This window comes from Carassius carassius, chromosome 23, assembly GCF_963082965.1.
Source record: "Carassius carassius chromosome 23, fCarCar2.1, whole genome shotgun sequence".
Lineage (NCBI taxonomy): Eukaryota > Metazoa > Chordata > Actinopteri > Cypriniformes > Cyprinidae > Carassius > Carassius carassius.
The window spans coordinates 5,226,422-5,245,989 of record NC_081777.1 but is presented as its reverse complement, the minus strand read 5'-3'; the positions used below and the strand labels follow the sequence as shown (position 1 = coordinate 5,245,989).

At 35.4% G+C, this 19,568-nt stretch overlaps 1 protein-coding gene across 3 annotated transcripts; it reads left to right on the top strand.

Moving 5' to 3' along the window:
• The first annotated feature begins 1,386 nt into the window (after positions 1-1,386).
• On the top strand, positions 1,387-19,126 carry st14a (ST14 transmembrane serine protease matriptase a). Of its 3 annotated transcripts, none has more exons than XM_059506072.1 (20): positions 1,387-1,531; positions 2,058-2,145; positions 6,419-6,578; positions 6,683-6,813; positions 6,910-6,980; positions 7,296-7,456; positions 7,669-7,705; positions 8,056-8,280; positions 8,371-8,513; positions 8,625-8,728; positions 8,814-8,911; positions 10,111-10,247; positions 10,401-10,505; positions 10,597-10,704; positions 12,312-12,425; positions 12,581-12,694; positions 12,786-12,969; positions 14,768-15,036; positions 15,363-15,499; positions 18,442-19,126. In XM_059506072.1, the coding sequence occupies exons 2-20, from the start codon at positions 2,101-2,103 to the stop codon at positions 18,598-18,600; spliced, it is 2,502 nt and encodes an 833-aa protein (XP_059362055.1). In that variant the 5' UTR covers positions 1,387-1,531; positions 2,058-2,100; the 3' UTR covers positions 18,601-19,126. The 3 variants fall into 3 exon arrangements, with proteins under 3 accessions (XP_059362055.1, XP_059362053.1, XP_059362054.1); XM_059506070.1 differs by lacking the exon at positions 1,387-1,531 and adding an exon at positions 1,549-1,790; XM_059506071.1 differs by lacking the exon at positions 1,387-1,531 and adding an exon at positions 1,549-1,790 and having other exon boundaries at positions 2,055-2,145.
• Positions 19,127-19,568: the final 442 nt, after the last annotated feature.

Here is a 19,568-nt window from a genome sequence, read left to right as displayed (position 1 = left end):
TCATCTGCCATCTGTGTATGTGCAGCTCATTTATGTTTTCCCACATTCTGTTGCACTGTATACTGTACAACCAATAGTATCTTATAGATGACATATCAGAGTGCCTGCTAGTTACTGTGTGCTATAGATTGTGCAGTTGATGTTGCTTACCTTCAAGTGTCAGTAAGTTCATTCATCTAAACATTTATCAGACTATATAAAATAATTTTGATCATAAACATAATTCAGAATAAAAACAATGTTTTGTGGCGGTGAAATTGTTAATGTTGAAAATAGTATTTCATTTGCACTGTTTTCAGAAGCTGCGAGAGATTACATAACAGACAGTATTTACAACAATCGATTTTATTTGCATTTGCTGACCCATTGTACACGAGACTGACAAGCTTGACGATTTGTTCTCCAACAGATGCCCTTTAACATGGACAGAGACTAACCCATATCCATTCCTGGTGAATACTCGACCAGTACACTCACTTTGGTATCTTCATTCTGAGATTGCCTTCTGAATATTCATGTAGTTGTTTAATTTCTATACTGCAACTCATTTTAAGTTCTGTAGTTTAGTTTACCAAATAGATTCAGACTTCCCCTTTTTATGATTAATATTTTATATTAATATCTGATAATAATAAATGTTAAAGATCTAATAGGCTATATTTTATTGTAGGCTATTTATGTTTGTGTGTGTGTGTGTGTGTATATATATATATATATATATATATATATATATATATATATATATACACACACACATATATATATACACATACACACACACACACACACACACAGATACAAACACATTTATATATATACACACACACACACACATATATATATATATATATATGAAGAGTTCAGATGCAAAAGCCTCTAAGTGCCATCTGAAATTTTCATCTAAATTTAGGATTTTTATCAAGCTCCTATGCTTAGGTTGAGTCACTTTACTTTAATGACAATGTGCAGGTCCTTTTCCTGGCTATTAAAGTGAAATAACTGAACATAAATATAGGAGCCTGATAAAAATCCTAATTTTAGATGAAAATTTCAGATGGCATTTAGAGGCTTTTGCATCTGAACTCTTCATATATATATATATATATATATATATATATATATATATATATATATATATATATATATATATATATATATACACACACACACACACACAAATGGGGTTGTCTATGTGTGTTTTTTATTATTGCTGTTGTTCTAGATATTTGATTTGTGTTGGCCTAATGCTAGTTTTAGTAAACTGTTTTTATTTCTATGTCTTAAAATCTACTCGGTTCTTCCGGTGAGCTCTACTTCGTGGAAACGCCATTTTTATGTAACAGAAACCGGCATGTCTAGTTTGTATCACGCCGAGGTAAACCGCATTTGAGACTGTCTCAAGTTCTACTACGTGCCCTACCTAGACAGCGTTTTCGGTCCCATAGGCGCATTCCGACGCGGTTCACTGCCCTCCGCGCGCTCTAAGTAGGCAGCACACTAGATTCCGACATACAGCCGACGCCCGCGGAAGGTGAGTCACTCCGAAGCAGAAACATATCGATACTGAATTTCTACAGTCATATCTATGCTTAAAATATACCTTGCTGTTGTTTTAAAATATTAACGCATGTGTTCACCGTACTTTGACGTATTAAGGGCAACTTTGTAGTTTAAAGATTGGGTTTTAAAGTGTTATTTGTGAGAAGCGCTCACCTGAAGAACAAGTATCGCTTGAGTTAGTCACTCCCATTGAACCGCGAGTCTCCGGAAATATCTCTCTCGTCTCACAGGTAGACGAAACAGTCTTCATTCTCTACGGAAGACTAAATGTACCTCATTTTAATCTTCTGAATTCGTTTTTGAGACATACACGTTTTAGTTTGCTCGACATTTTATTGAAAACTTTTTATTAGGAAACTTCGATTTATATTTTGTTCCGCGTGCACCTTTGTAATGGGCGTGTTGTTTTTTTGATTTCATCTGAGAATAACAAGTGTGTGTGTGTGTGTGTGTTTCTTTCTTACCATACACAAATACACGTCTTATTTTGTCAGCAGAGGAGGAAGTGTTGATATTTATTCTCCTGGTGGTCTCTCAGAAATGGACCCTATGGATGGAGGAATGCGTTACACTCCCGGTTCTAAGGTAAGATTCTTCCGGCCTTTACCATATTAACAACTTCATATGTTTTTAACCTTTTAAGCAACCTTAAATACATAATGATAACTGAAATATAACATATCTGTTCTAAAAGCTTTGCATTGGTCATTTTTTAACACATTAATCCGTTTACAGTTGTGTCAAGCCTTTTAAGAAGCCATCATATAAAGATCTGAAGGGCTGGAAGTTTGAAAACTATATTTAAGAGTTCACGCTCATGGAAAACAATTCTGTAAATATCAGGAAATCATACAAGTTTGGTTTTCCAGGCCTCAAACTGTGTTGGAAAAGGGACATTAAAAGGACATTGCACAGCCGAATGGTGAAGTGCATTAACCCCTTAATGTTACCAAAATGTGACAGACATAATTTCCTGTCTGTGGTCCTCTATTCCTCTATGCTATCAAAGTGTGACAGACATAATTTCCTGTCTGTGGTCCTCTATGCTACCAAAATGTGACAGACATAATTTCCTGTCTGTGGTCCTCTATGCTACCAAAGTGTGACAGACATAATTTCCTGTCTGTGGTCCTCTATGCTACCAAAATGTGACAGACATAATTTCCTGTCTGTGGTCCTCTATGCTACCAAAATGTGACAGACATAATTTCCTGTCTGTAGTAACTTGAGCCGGGGTGGTCGGCTGACATTCGTTCATTTTCTTTGTCGGTTTGCATGTGTAGGGGATTTGATTTCTATTGATCATCAATAGACGTTCGTGTTTAAGTCACTCTGCTGGCTGGATTAGCTGTTCTTCATTGTCGTCTGTGAGAATAGGGTGTCAGTAGACATTCACAAGACTTTAAATGAAGTGCCTCCAGTCTACAGCAGCAGTTAATGGCTCTGGTGATTATAGGTAGCTGTCATCTTAAAAGATAGATTAAGAACAGTCACTTCTGGTGAATTGTTTGGTTTTATGGGGTGGTGACAACCAATAGGGGTTTCTCAGCAGCCAATGTGGATACCACGATCAAGGGTACATGGTTAAAATGGTTGAAAATAAAGTTTATTGAAGTACAAACACAAACTTTTAGTAATTATTTGTGAAATTTGTCTTAAATCCTGTATCAACATTTTTCAGTGTATTACATGACTGTTGACCCGTAAAATACCAAGTGTATTATACTAGCAAATGACACGCCAAATGACAATAGTCACGCCGATGTTATCAAAATAATCAAATGCCTTCGCTCTTTCTGTCAGATGTTGTGTTGCAAAATGTTGCGCGTAGTGTGGTTTCAAGTTTTATGAATTGTGTTTATTGTAAAAGTAGATGTATGATAAATATCTGTAAATATAAGAAAAATATAAAGTTATAAGAGAAGGATAAAAATATATTGTACGGATTAAATATAGATTTTGGCGTAGTTTAAGAAATTACGTTATGGCTAACTTGTAGCTGAGAGCTGCTGTGTATGCAACACTACTATGAGTTGGTTAAGTGAGCAGGTGCACATGAGAGGGACTGATGTTTCAATGCCTTCATGACTCATTTTTGAGTTGAATGATCCGCACCACAGCATGTTATTGTATATTTGTGTGGTGTGTGTAGAGATGCACGCATTCCACAGATCTGTTGCGACATGCTTACTTCAGTACGCTTTACTATGAGCCAACACCCACACAGACGAAACCTGAACATGACTCCGGGATATCCCACTTATTCAGCAGTGATCAGCTGCTTTTCATGCATCATGCATGTCATCATAGAATGAATGTTAACCACTTAACCCAGGTTTAGTTCACTCATTTACAGCTAGACTTTCAATGCTCATTAGACTTAACTGTCTGAAGTTCACACCAAAGGCAGGTCTGATTGGAAAAGGAACGGTTATTCTAGTCACAGTTTGTAAATATAATAAAATGAATTTAAGTTTAAATGGCATTAGAACATTTTGATCATTGTTTTTAAATCTGTGGTCTTAAATATGCAGTGGCAAAGAGGAAACTACACAGACAATGAAACTCTTTAAACATGTCCTTGAAAATCTCATTGGGGACTGGCAGTTTTTATTTGGCTTCACTGCACGTTAATAGAAAATCCAAAGTCTTTGTTTCATAAATGTTTCCAATTATTCCATGAATTCAAGCTCAGGTGGGACTTTTTGTCTTGGCACATTTTTTGATACAAATTAAGTAGAATATAGGTCATGAACAGTGTCATGTGACGGCAGTCTGAGATAACTGAGACAACCGATGTTTATGAAAGACAGTTGTAGGCAAGTGTTTCATAGTGAGCAAAGTACACTTCTGTTCAAAAGTTTGGGGTCAGTAAAACCTTTTTGAAATTCATACTTTTATTCGGTAAGGATGCATTAAAATGACAGTTAAAGGTACAATTTGTAAGATATTTGCATTAAAATATCCAAAAACCACTAGGCTAGTGTTATATATTTTGTCCAGCTGATTACTAACAATATCTCTAATGTTTTCAACTACTTGTAAATCATGAGAAAATTCCCATTCTAAACAGTGACACGGGGCAGTGCAGTCGCCTGTATCAATGATGTTAGGTACCTTTTGTTACCGCCTTTACTCATGTAGAAACCACATGACAACAGTGTCGTGGACAAATGCGGAAGTAGCTTCGCGACAAACTTCAACTAGAAAGAGATGCTGATCTCGCTTGTGTTTTACTCGACAGGTCAGTTGTTTTGATTCGTATCTTTACAGAAAGCGTATGCTATTATAACGATCAACAAGATAAGAATTATGGGGCATACACTCCAAACGCAGGGCATCGCGTCTCTAGGATGCATCTGATCCATAGTCTGATCGCATCTTTGCATTGACTTTGTATGTATCTACTCGAGCAAATCGTTGAACTCGCGTTAAATCCATAATTTATCTTTCCGTCTGATTGATGGCCGTCAGCGGTTGGGTAGAAGACAACAAATCCCATCATTCCATGCTCCTTCTTAGCGTCATCAAACCATGCGATTATTATTGTTATGGTAGTGCGCCCTCTAGTGGCAGGTCCTACAACCTGTACCTTTAAGACTTTTAAGTTGTTAAAAATAAATATTTTTTAACTACTCTTAAATTACATGCATCTCAATTTCCATGAAAAATATTAAGAAGCACAACTATTTTAAACATTACTATAACATTAATCATAAATTCTGTCTCAGTGAGAACCCCTGACTTTTGATATAGTGCACTTTAAGTGTAAACATCAAGTGTAAACACTGTTTTGTCCCAAAGTCCTTTTATTTTTTATTTATTTATTTTAATCAACTGATTTTACACATAAATTAAGAGTATTTACTGAAATGCAATTCTAAAAAGCCTATTAAAGGGTAATACTAGTATTCATTGAATACAAAAATAATGGTTTTGTTCTGCAAATATATTGAGCTTTTGATGTTTCTCCACTGGTTTCATTACAATTGCTCTAACCACATGGACTAGCATGTCCTATCATGCCTTTTACTTCCATCATCAGGCTGTATTGTGTATTCAGTGTGCTGTGTCTTGGTTTAAACTCAACACTGCTTACATTCTTAATACTCATTGCTGGTGTTATTGTGTATGTTTGGTCTATAGTCCTCTACTAACTACTGCAACCTCACCTCTAGTACAAGTTTCATTCTAGTCATGTCCACTTTTCATGATTCAGTCAGTTTATCGGATTAATTCGCCATAGATAAAATTCACAAATACAGTAAAACAGTAATCTTGTGAAATAATATTAAAATGTTTACATTATAACATTTCAACATCATTCCGTGAACAGAATTTAAAATATAAATATTTTGTAACATTATGCTGGTACATTTGATCAGTCATCCTCACTGAATAAAAGCATTCATTTATAATGTTTTGTATTGTTAAAGAATGCATTACAATAATTAGTATCTACAGGTAAAAGTAAAAGCAGTCCTAAGTTTCACAACTCATAACTTTCAGAAATCTATGATGGATGTCATTGCTTCATAAAAATGATTGTTTTATAAAAATGGAGACATTGCCTCTCTCTCCTCCTCTGAAAACAAAGCCCATGTAGACTTTGAAGTGTGGAGCAGTATGAGCATCTAGGGAAGTGTTCTCATGCTGCTCTTATATAATGCCTATGAATCTGTGCTTATTCTGTCAAAAAAGCTATGCAGTTTACTGTTTATTTTCTGTTCTCAATCAAAATCTTATTCTGTTGAGGATATGTACTGCAAGTGTCATTATTTATTTATCTCTTCGAACGGACTTTTATGTAGTTAAATTTACAGAGAAGATTAAAAAGTATTTTGCCTCTTGTGTTCAGGACAAGGACTGGGACCAGGCTGTCACATTCTTGCCAGCATCGGATAATAAAAAGCTGGAGAAGAAGAGGGGCCCTGGGAAAGTTGGGATCATTGTTGCTCTGGTGATCTTGGCAGCCATTTTGGCTTTGATCATTGGGCTTCTGGTCTGGCATTTCCACTGTAAGTAGGAGCTGCAGCCACAGACAGCATAACACGGTTACCGGTGTCAGTCATGATGGTGCTGATCGTGTGTTTATTGGTTCATGTCTTCCTGGTGTCTGCAGTCCGGAAAGATTTGAAACTACAGAAGATTTACACAGGCTCACTTAAGATAACAAATGAAGAGTTTGTGGATGCATATAAAAACCAGGACAGTACAGAGTTTAAAGACTTGGCAAACAAAGTCATGGCTCAGGTGAGAACCTAATTGATTGAAACAATTTTTTATTTTTTAATAGCAATGATAGTGAAAATTGTATTTAATGTAGTTTTTTTTTTTATTCATACTTAGCTGAAATCAATGTACTCGGAAGCTCCAGAACTGTCAAAACATTACATTAGTTCCAATGTTATAGCCTTCAGGTACGTTTACATGAAAACATAAATTTGATCACCAGTGGATCCTCTGCAGTGAATGGGTGCCGTCAGAATGAGTGTCCAAACATCTGATTAAAAACATAAGATGCGTTTGTTCATAACCCAAAATGTTTCTATCAGCTGTTTGGACTCTAATTCTGACGGCACCCATTCACTGCAGAGGATCCACTGCTGTGCTGAGCAAGTGATGTAATGCTACATTTCTCCAAATCTGTTTCACTGAAGAAACAAATTCATCTACATCCTAGATGGTCATTTTCAACTGTTTTAATCTCATTCTGTATGTCTGTCTCTGTGCAGTGAGGGCAGTGTAATCGCTTACTATGAGTCAGAGTTTGCTGTTCCAGCGGGACAGGAAGCAGCAGTGGATCGGGCTGTGAGCAAATTGGATGAAATGTATAACAACAAAGTTCGCAGAGTTCAACAAGGTCCCCTGGTCTTTGAGCATGTTGTGTCTTCAGGTAATACTCTTTGGATTAATGGATCTCATTAAAGCATGTCTAGGTCCCATTTAGAAACTGTGGATTACCAAAATGATGCCGCATTTCACTGCTGGTTATATATTCAATTATTGAACCTTGATTAAAGAGACAAATTTACAAACCTCCAAACAGTGCAAAAAAAAATTATCATTCAAACATCAATCATAACTGTGTCAATCTTTCCTTAACAGCTCTGGACACACGTCTGTTCTCAAAAGCTAGGAGTGAGTATTGCGATACTTATGTCTGTCATATACTCTATTTTCCAAAACCTAGTTAGCTGCCTCCATAGAAAGCAAGTAAAGTTATCATAGATGTCAGAAAGACTGTTTCCGATTACTGTTTAAAGTAAAACATCATTGAAAAATGTTAATATTCCTTCATAAATGAGCTGCATTGTTGTTGTTATTAATTTGGGAACTCAATTCTATCGTACAGTAGTTCAGGGACCAAAGTTCAGTAGGTTTTGAAACAGGACTGTATTCCCTAAGCACATTCAGACTCCTTAATATTCCATGTATCCAATAATAAATGTGTTAGATTAACCTTTTGTTTTCTGTATGTCCAGAGAGTATGAGATTCACCCAGCAAACCAGGACTGCTGCTGAAGAGATCATTACATCACCAGGTTTCCCTAACCAACCTTACAGTCCAAATTCCTTTGTGCAGTGGCAGCTTCGGGGAGACCCAGGCCACGTGCTGAAGTTGTCTTTTGACACCTTCAACCTGGAAAAAAACTGTTCAAATGACTTTGTGAGAGTGTATGACTCGTTGGTCGCCATGGACAAGTACCTCATGGCAGAGTGAGTTGTGTTTGTGGATGTAGCACCGTCTGGTGGCTGTATATGCAACTGTAAGGCATTTTAATGCAAGTTTCTTTCTCTCTTAAACAGGAAGTGTGGACTTTATTCTCCCAGTAATCCCTTATCCTTCATCTCGTCCCGGAATGTTATGTTGGTCACCTTGGTAACCGACGAAGACGAAAATTTTCCTGGTTTCAGAGCCCGTGTGACTCAAATCAGTCGAGATAGCAGCGGTAAAAATGAATCCTGGCTGGCTGAACAACTACATTCTTGACTGATTAATAGTACAGCATGCTTTATTCCAAAATGTTGAGCCTCTCTCACTGGTTCTCCCCTTTCAACAGAAGTTGCATGTGGTGGTAAATTGATTGGATCCTCCGGTAGTTTTCAATCACCCAACTTCCCCAGTTATTACCCACCCAGCACCACATGTCAGTGGGACATCGAGGTAAGACCAAAACACATTTTGAACCAGTCGTTGTCATGCTTAACCACTTTTATAACAGTGTTATATCCATCTCTATTGTTTAAAGGTTCCTAATGGTAAATTCATCAAGCTGAAGTTCCCCAAGTTCATGGTTTCTACAGGGCCTCAATGCACAGGAGATAGTGTGCAGATTGTTGGTAAAAGGTCAGTAAATTAACACTGTAAAACAGCAATTTATTATTAGACATTTTTTACAGAATTGACTCTTGTACAACATTTAGTTCTGGTCCTTCAGTCTGATTGGCTGGATGATGTTCCTACAAGAGCGCTGATAAAGCGTCTCTCGGTCTTAACATGTCTAAATATCTTTATATCATTTATTTTGAGAAGAAAAGGTTACACAAGAAAGGATTTGTCTTCAGAAAAATCAAAGCTTCATTAGATTTATGCATGAAACAAGAAAAAAATCCCATTGGTTTAAGAAATATTAACAAGAATATTATTATTTTTGTCTGCTTCTCAAGTAAAAGTATCTTGTTTAAAGGACATTATATATTTTACTGGAGTACAAGATAGAAATATTCAGTAAGAATATGTGATTGGTTCGGAGGTTGTCATTTCAGAGCACATAAATACTGAGATATTTATTGTATATATTTAAAAGACTGAAAACTAGTGTAATTTTTCCTCTCAGATGAAGCAAATAATAAATCCCTAAATCTGAATAATGGCAGTAGAGTCAAGTTTTATTGAAACGTAGTGTACAGTACATTTGTCATAGAAACATTTTGTTCAAGGTCATGATGGTGAGGGCTCACAATCAACTATTGTTTGTGTGTGTGCTTTATTATTGCATTAAGGATACAACTGACAACATCAGTTTATGATATTTTCCACTTTTAAAGCTTTTCCAATTTGCAGATGTCTATAATGAGAATAGTCGTCTTAAGCAGAGATAATTTATTTTGGAATCAAAAGTAGTTCTTCATGCTAATAGCAATTCAGTGTATCTCTTTAAACTATTTTCAGCTGCGGCACCAAAACAGCTGTTCGCAAAGAATCACAACAATCACAAAACCTCATACAACATTCATTCACTAACAAAAATGTATTTGGCTCAATAGGGGCTATACATTCAAATCACTTGGTCCATTCATTTAAAAAAAAAGGATCTCTTTGAAAGATCACATGAAATGCATTTTTCTCCATGGTAAATATGTTTTAAAACTTCAATTCAATCTTGTATTTGTGGAGTATTATTTTTTTCTTTTTTTTGATTGTCTACTGTGGTTTTTGAACCTACAACCGATAAATTCCCCAGCCCAGATCTTGAACCACCACTGCTTGTAATCGTTTAGTTGGAGATTTCCAACATACACAAGTTCTTGTTTGTTTCTTCGCAGAACATTGTGTGGGCAGCTGCCTGCTAATACCATGGTTCCTGTCAGCAGTAACCAGGTGTCGGTTGTGTTCAAATCAGATTCATCAGAAGTAGATCGAGGTTTCGAGGCCACTTATGAGGTCTTTGATCCCTCTGACCGTAAGTAAAGGCATAACAATGGTTCATAAGTAAAAACTACAATTATTTTAGTGGCAGTCTGACCTTAGATGGAAAAAAGACTAATTGATGCCAGTTTTTAAAGTGGTGTCAGTGTGAACATTAAAAAGTAAATTCAGTTTCTGAATCTCTCAGCTTGTCCGGAGCAGTTCCATTGTAACAACAATCGCTGTATAAAACCAGACTTGCGCTGTGACGGCTGGAACGATTGCGGTGACGGCACAGACGAGAGGAACTGCAGTAAGAGCTTAAATTCACACACAGAATTGCACGCTTGCTCTCTGAATATGAATTTGAGTTCAGATATACAGAGTTTGAATGTGGATTTCAGAATGTGACGCAAGCATGATCCAGTGCAGAAATGGGATCTGTAAGCCGATGTTCTGGCGGTGTGATGGAGTAGATGACTGTGGAGATGGCACGGATGAACTTAATTGTGGTAGGACCCTTTTCTGCTTTCCTTTCTCTCCTGTCTTTTCTTTCAGTTTACCCTCTATTATGCATCCAAATTTGAGGAATACTGTCTCCGTAGGCAATATAGGGAAAAGACATGAACACCCATTGGTTCTGTAACATTCAATATACAAGACAGCATAGATGTATCATTTATGGGCTTTTTAAAATATTCATCAGTGTTTCTACCAGGAAATCAGTATTTTATTCACTTAGATTTCTAGCTTAATCAGGGGGACTGTGAAGAATATATCAAGCATATCCAATTTCCAAAATTTCCTAAAATTTAAAAGTTTCCTCCTGTTGGAATGACCTTCCCAACTCAATCCGAGCATCTTCAAGAATCGGCTAAAACACATCTCTTTCATCTTTAATTGACCCTCCAACTTCAGCACTCTATATTCTAATTCTATTCTTTAAAAAAAAAATCACTTGTCTTTTTTTAGACTTGCACTCTATTTATTTGCTGCTTGTTTTCTTAAAAAAAAAACTAACTTACTAGCTTTCTAATCTTTTTGTATTCTATCAAAAACTGAAGGGGTGACACCACAGCACATTATTTTCATTTATTATACAATTAACAAAAGCAACAAAGACCTAAAACTAGCTTGCTCTCTTCTTTTTCTATTCTGTCTGTTTTCGTTTTATTTTTTATATTATTAAAAAGTGTCACTTAAAAGTCTACTGTGTTAAGCTAACTGAGACTTGTTATAGATCTTGTATATCATTGCTCTTTTGTTGTTTTTGATTGCTTCCATTGTCCTCATTTGTAAATCGCTTTGGATAAAAGCATCTGCTAAATTACTATATGTAAATAAAATTTGAAATTATTTAACAGTGCCATTATGCTATGCTAACTGAATGCTCATATTTGATACTAACATTTTAAATGAAATTTTCTAAAAAAAAGAAAAAAAATGCCATATGGATAATCAATTAAACCTAAGTAGCTTCTATCCAGAAAGTGTTCATCTTAAATAACAATATGTTATTCTTACATTCTCATTTGCCATTTCCACATAGGTATATATCTTTTCAAAAGTTTTTGTGTGTTTTTCCTCCATCGCGGATGTGCTGTGGTGTCACCCCTTCAGTTTTTGTGTGTTGTCTGCATTGTAACTGACATTTTTGACAAATTATGTAACAAAAAAATCGCGTCATGTAGCTTTATTATTACATTCAGTAATAATGTTACAAACATTATAAACACAGTTATTGGTTTCTCTCCACAACAAATCCTCTAAAGTTAAGGCTATGCGTTAAGGCTATAAAAACATTGATTCAAAAACAAATTAATGTAAGATGAAACTGATGCCGAACACAAATTCAAATTTTAGGGATTCGTGATGTATCTGGATGCTGGAATATTATTTATTAGTTCATAGGCTTTGTAGCATCGACGTAAAACATCATGCTTCACATCGGCTATATCAGCACAGTGAGGCACTGGTCACGCTGAACACAACAGATTGTACAATGGAGCAGTGTAACTTTTTGTTTGTTATGACTACCAGCTTCTGTCTTTTCTTCATTCTCTCCCACTCAAAAACACATCCTCACCTGGTTTAACATAGATGCTCTCTTCTCTGGCAGGGTGTAAGGCTGGAGAATTTAAATGCACGAACAATCAGTGTGTCTCAGAGAAGCTGAAGTGTGACGGGAAACAAGACTGTAAAGACGGCTCAGATGAAGAAGGCTGTACGAGAGGTGATGATATGTTTGATAAAGAATAATACAAGCCTGTTTATTTTTAGTGCTATTTTTGTTGCTTATTGTATTCAAAAATATTTTGAGAGATATATTTTTCGAGAGCAGTTTCCTTCTCTACATTTTTTCTCATGGCTTGACTCTCTGTCTTACAGATATTTGTAAAACCTCAACATTTGCGTGCAATAATGGCAAATGTATCACAAAACAGCACCCTGTGTGTGATGGACAAGATGACTGTGGTGACAACTCGGATGAATCTAGCTGTGGTGTGTGGCATCTACTTTCTCTGTTCTTCAACACATATTCTGCATTGTTTGATCTTGATCTGTATTCTCTCACTCTTTCTTTCTCCTTTAGACTGTGGTAAGAAGGCTTACACAAAGTCTCGAATTGTGGGTGGGCAGGAAGCAGATGAGGGCGAGTTCCCATGGCAGGTCAGCCTGCACATTAAAAACACAGCACATGTTTGTGGTGCATCCATCATCAGTGACCGATGGCTTGTGACGGCTGCCCACTGCGTACAAGATGATGCCAAAATCAAGTAAATGTTCTTTTTGTTTATTTTTTCTTTCTTCAATCTATAACTTTCACTTGAGAAACCGCTCCATTAACTAAACATTTCTGGCCTCAAAAACTGCTTGGACTCTTACACTATAGGTCAAAAGTTTGCACTAAATAGGATTTCTAATTTATAAATAGGATACTTTTTTTTTTCTTTTTTTTTATGAAAGAAGTCACCAAGGCTGGGGTTTTTGATTATATATACAGTAAAATGCTATTACATTTTCAAATAACTGTTAACTATTTTAATATATTTTAAAATGGCATTTATTGCTGTGATCAAAGCTGAATTTTTAGCATCATTACTACATCTTCGGCGATTATTCAAAAATCATGCTTTGTAGTTATCTGTTATTAATGGTGCTTTTTTATTTAAAACGATACTTTTTTCAGAATACTTTGATGACTAGAAAGTTCAATGAACAACATATATTTGAAATAGAAATCTTATGAATGTCTTTACGGTCTCTTTATCAATTTAATGTGTCCTTGCTGAATAAAAAAATTAATCTCTCTATTTTTTAATCTTTAAATCTGGACCCAAATGTTTGAATGGTAGTATATCATGATTTCATCAAAAATGTTAAGCAGCAAAAATGTTTTCAACATTTATAATAACGAGAAATGTTTCTTGAGCAGCAAATCAGCATATTAGATGGATTTCTGACACCGAAAACTCAGTTTTGCCATCACAGGAATAAATTACAAAAATATTAAAATAGAATACATTTTATTAACATTTTATTTTAAATGGTAAAATTATTTAACAATTTTACTGGTTTTACTGTATTTTCCTTCAAATAAACCATCTTGGTGTGCAGAAGAGTTGTCTATAGAAATTATAATGTAAAAAGTGAACTTCTTTGTATTAAATAGCAAACTTTCAGAGAAGTTCTAGTATCTCGGTTTGGTATGTTGCCACTTAGATTGAAAAAATAACATGTATATTAAAGCTACGCTATGTAACTTTTGGACCTCTAGCTGTTAAAAATATGCTTGTGTCTTGTGTAAAACATTGTTTTGTCTGTGGTTCAATGCACTGCTGTACACAGATACAGGACATCTTATCAGAGCTAAAATAACAAATAAGAAAAAGTTTTATAATTTAGCTTTAATCTAATCAGTAAGTCTTAAAGGGTTATTCACCCAAAAATTTAAATAAGCCCATGTTTTACACACCCTCAACGCATCCCACGTGTACACGACGTTCTCGTTTCAGACACATCCAATTGAAGTTATATATAAAATTGTCCTTGCTCTACCAAGCTTTAGAATGGGAGTAGCCAGGCGTTTTTGTTCGTTCAACTGTCCAAAAGTAGTCCAATAAAGCATGCGCATCTGTAATAAAACATGCCTCCCATGGCTCCAAGGGGGTGAAAAAAAAGCCTCCTGTAGCAAATCCATGCATTTTTGTAAGAGAAATATCCATATTTAAAATGTTATAAATACTTTTTTTGTGTGCGAGACACATTTTATTATGGTTGCGCATGCTTTATTTGACTTCTTTTGGACTGTTGAACAAAAACACCCACCTACTCCCATTTTAAAGCTTGAAAGAACAAGGACAATTTTTAATAAAACTTAGATTGGATTCATCTGAAAGAAGAAAGTCATATAGACGTAGGATGCTTTGAGGGTCAGTAAAACATGGACGAATTTTCATTTTTGGGTGAACGAACCCTTTAAACTTGTATCAATCTGTTACATTGGTTTTCTTACTCAAGACACTTAGGATGGCAGAGAAAACATTAATGTCTGTACATCTGATGAATTCACAGATATGGTCAGCCAGGAACATGGGAAGCATACCTAGGTCTCCACAAACAAAAAGAGAAAGCACAGGCAACAAAGAGATTCCTAAAACAAATCATTCCTCACCCATACTACAACCACTACACCTATGACAATGACATCGCTCTGATGGAGCTGGACTCACCTGTGACCTTCAGTACAACCATTAAACCCATTTGCTTGCCCACTGCCACTGACGTCTTCCCGCCTGGTGAAACGGTCACTATCACCGGGTGGGGTGCCACCAGAGAAGGGGGTCAGTAAAAGAACTACACAATGATGCTTTGTACCTTTCACAAAGCCTATTTCATCAGTTACACTTTGCCCTAACGTTCCATTTGTTAACGTGAACTAACAATGAAAAATAATTCTAAAGCATTTATGTCTGTAGCATCCTAATGTTATTAGTTAGTTGATTTTGACATTTACTAATACACTATAAAAACAAAAAGTTGTATATTATTTATTAGACTCAGCGAACATGAACTAGCAATGAATAGTTGTATTCTGACTAACTAATGTTAACAAAGATTTAGAAATATTGTAACTAAAAGCATTCAGTAACTGGTGTGTGTATTTCAGGCGCTGGAGCAGCTGTGCTGCAGAAAGCAAATGTTCGCATCATCAACAGCACAGTGTGTGATGAACTAATGAATGGACAGATCACATCTCGCATGACGTGTGCAGGCGTTCTGACAGGAGGAGTGGATGCTTGCCAGGTGGGTTTCATACGCTGCTTAAAAGTCTATTTTCACTGGAGCAGAAGCACACTTTAAGTGCTTTAAACATACAATTGCTCTTTCAAAGCATGTATAGTTTTATTTCTGTTTATTTCATTGTTTGGGTTAGTGATCAGTATTACAGATTTTTATTTATTTATTACAATATCAGTTTTGGTCAACATATTCACTTATTAAAGCAAATTTTTCCTATTTTCAGATTTAGATCGCTTTTTACCATGCTCTCTTAAAATCACTTATATTTTAATTAGGGATGCACCAATAGGATTCTTAGTGGCCGATACCGATATTTGATACTTCCTCTCTTATTAGAAATTTTGGCATCAAAATGGTATTTTGATCATGTTTTAAATCAGCAAAGTTCTAAAACACCTGCATTAAATTATACTAGCAGTTTTATTGCTGCATCATCAAATAATTTCTATAGCCCAACTGATACATGTTTTTGTTTTTTGGGTGCCGATACCGATATTAGGGAGTACAAAAGACCAATACTGATATAGCACCGATATTCTTTGTGTATATTATAGTACAGTACCAGTCAAAAGTTTGGACACTTTCATTTTCTTTTTGACTTTTTGTTTTCAAATTCAGTTTAATTTTAATTAGTTTTTAAAGTGGGTTTGCTAGTTTAGTTTTTATTTTTTGAAAATGCTTAGTTTTAGTTTAGTTTTTATCAGTTTTAGTATTTTTTTGTAATTTGGATTATTTGTTGGGGCAAGATTCAAAAAGGTCTGAACAAGTATTGTGTAATAACTCAACAAAAATGTTATAAAATTGTAGAAAACATTAATTCAAAAATAAAACCAGTACATAAAATTTACATATGGGCACAAATATGTCTCAACACTCCACAGTAAGTGCAAAATGTGTAAGTGACGTGTGCCAGTAAAAAAACCTAAAGAGCCAACAGACTAAAGAAGACATACATAAACCGCATTGTATTCAACCTATTTTTGAGCCACAAGACATTTCTGCCATATTGTCAGGAAGCTCAATCTGAGAAAAGAACAGGACAAATAACCACAAAAAAACTTGAAATACAGCTTTTCAATTTTTTGTGTGTGCCGTGGGTGTGGTTGTGTGTGTGAGTGTGCATGGGTGAGAAAGAGAGAGATGGCTTTACTTCAGTCAAGCAATAATTTTCTATACAGAATTCACACCCTATACAAATACCACAGCTGTACAATTTTCACAACCTATACTAAATGTACCCTATACAATAGCCTACTCATCTGGATTGAAGCAGCAAACATTCAGAGTAAGAGTAAACAAATGACATATCATTGTTTAATATTTGAATCACAGCTTATATAGTGTTTTGACATCGACAACCCAAATGCATTTTACCTCAAACTTGTGACTAGTTAACTTTCTAAAGTAGCAATCACTTCTCAGATCGACATTAACACACTGACAAAATTATATTCAGAATTAAAAAAAATTTGTATACCACTTTTTAATGCGTGATTGTGTAAAGGTGTTCACGAGATACCAACCTTCCGTTCTCATGGAGACGCAGTGTGCACATGTATGTGAGAGAGACGCGTGAGTGAGAGACACAGGGAAATGCAGCTGAACATTATTTGCTCTATGATGTGTATTATAACGTGTACGTTCCCTTGGAACTGGAATCATGGCGGAATTTTATCTGAAGTCCACTTCGCAGTGCACTTGCAGTCGAATAAGACAATGCTTGAATGCTCCTGTCTGAACAAGAAACCACCTTACTGAAGGGAAAGGGTTGACTGGTGTCATCTCGTGAACATGCTGGTGGATGTCCACCAAATTTGGACGGGTCCCTTTAGCTCGAGTAGCCCTCTCGAACGCCTCAGTCTGCGCGTCGCTAGCCCCCGTGGATCGCTAGATCAGTCAGCGCTGGGCTGCGAATTTAATCACCCGTGACTCCCGTACCCTGGGGGCTATACATGCGGGGGTCTCATTTGAAAGAGGGCCTCTAGACGTACACTTGAATCGTGTTCAAATGTGTTTCTTGAGCTGAAGGGATCACCCAAATTTGGTGCAGATTTGTGGATTTTAGATATGGCTGTTCAAAGTTTCAATGGGTTTCTGTAGACTTAAGCTTTAAAGCTTTTCATCCAGGTCGCCAGTAACAAACAATGGAGCGCTCTCTGCTCGACAAACCAAGTAATAACACCATTTCAAGCATTTTATCTGCATTATATGTTCTGCATTATATGTTCCTTATATAGCCAATATACTGATTGTTGTAAATGTAGGAAAAATCAGCCGATAAATATCAGTGGCCGATACATTGGTATATGCCTAATTTTAGATAGTGATGCAATGCCAAAATTCAATTGAGGCATTTTGAAACGTTTGTGTTTTACATTATAGTTTTATTTTTTTATGTAGTATTACATTTAAAATGTGCCATTTAGCGGTTATCATACAACATACAATTATTATCACTGTTGTAATTATATTTAATTTTGATATGAACCAGAATGTTAATATCAGTCCACTCATGAAGCATTTAAAATGAATAATTTTTGTTTATACGGTTTAATGTGTAGAAAATTTTGAAATTGTTTTTTTACTTTTAATATTAGCCTATTATTGGTTATAGACCATAAAATGGAAATTAAATATGAGCTATTTGGTATTAACCAGAATTTTAATATCTGTGCATTCCTGTAGTATTTAGCAACAGTAGATTTTTGTTTACACAGGTAAAAAAAATATATATATATTTAGACAAAACAATATAGACTTTTAATATCTGCCATTTATTGGTTATTTATCATAAAATAACAATTATGATCTGCTTTTTAATTATTTGCAGAATTTTAATATTGGTCGTCCTTAATTTAATTGCCATTTTATTTAACTGTTTCTCTTTATTTTTCTTTGTTCACTCACATTTTAGTATCGAAATAACACCCTTTTTCTTTCCTCAGGGCGATTCTGGCGGTCCTATGACTTTTTTAACAAATGAACGTATGTACCTGGCGGGAGTGGTGAGCTGGGGTGATGGCTGTGCTCGCAGAAACAAGCCAGGCATCTACACAAACGTGCCAAAATTCAGGGCCTGGATCAAGGAGAAGACAGGAGTATAAATAGCTCAAAGAAATTTTATGAACTGTTTTGTTTTCTCAGGTCGCATATGTTTTTATAACATACATGGAATAACCCAGCATAGCTTGGCTGAAGAGAAGGATGAACTTTTGACCTGTTTTTTTTGTCTAACGATTGCTTTATACATTTGTATATTTTAAAAGGAGAGCGGTTTGAGGGTTTTATTCTGTCTAAAGATATGTAAATAAATGTCTTACTTTCTCCTTTTAACGGTTTTATGGTTTTTAGTGACTACATTCTTAAAGTGAAGCTTTTTTAGATTTAGCTTTGTTTTAGTCTGTACCTTCAGCCTTCTTCGGTTCAAGGAGTGTGTGTTTCTAGTGTCACACTCACATGCTTAAATGTGAACATCATAAGTCTTTCCTTGAATTTTGTGCTGTATGTATGTATGTATGTAATGTGATTTTAAAGTTTGAGTTACACGTGGAAACACTTGAAAAGAAATCAAGAGTCTGGAGCGCTTTAAATTTGATTCAGGGATTTCAATAAATTTAGAAACAAAAACAATGTTTCATTCACAATTTCTGCAACCTTTTACAAATAAAATGTGTATCTGATTAATACAGTGTGAAATTTGTGTAATACTTACTAAAAGAGTGCGACAAATCGATTCTAGAAGTACAAATTCTATTCATTTTCTACCTAAAGAAGATTGTTTGAAAACTTCAAATACAGTCTTACAGTCTTACAGACTTTTCAGATGTTGTCAATCAATAATATACCCAGTCTGTTATTTCATTGTTAATAGTGTTGAACAATACAGTTGGTCAAGAATTACACATATGTGAATTGACCATTATTTTGTAACCTTTTCTTCCTTTTTTTTATCCATTAACTTTCAATTTCACCAAGTTTAACCAAAATTAAGTTTGTTTTCCTCAGTTATTTAAATGCCCCTGTGGTATATGTGGTGATTATTTTATTTCGTATGAAAGCAATCTTCTTTACA

Bases quoted from the DNA above. Each gene is read 5' to 3' on its own strand.
- st14a (XM_059506072.1), top strand. From the start codon at position 2,101: ATGGACCCTATGGATGGAGGAATGCGTTACACTCCCGGTTCTAAG. The intron at 8,514-8,624 runs GTAAAAATGAAT...CCCTTTCAACAG, and splicing joins AATCAGTCGAGATAGCAGCG to AAGTTGCATGTGGTGGTAAA. The intron at 15,037-15,362 runs GTCAGTAAAAGA...TGTGTATTTCAG, and splicing joins GGGTGCCACCAGAGAAGGGG to GCGCTGGAGCAGCTGTGCTG.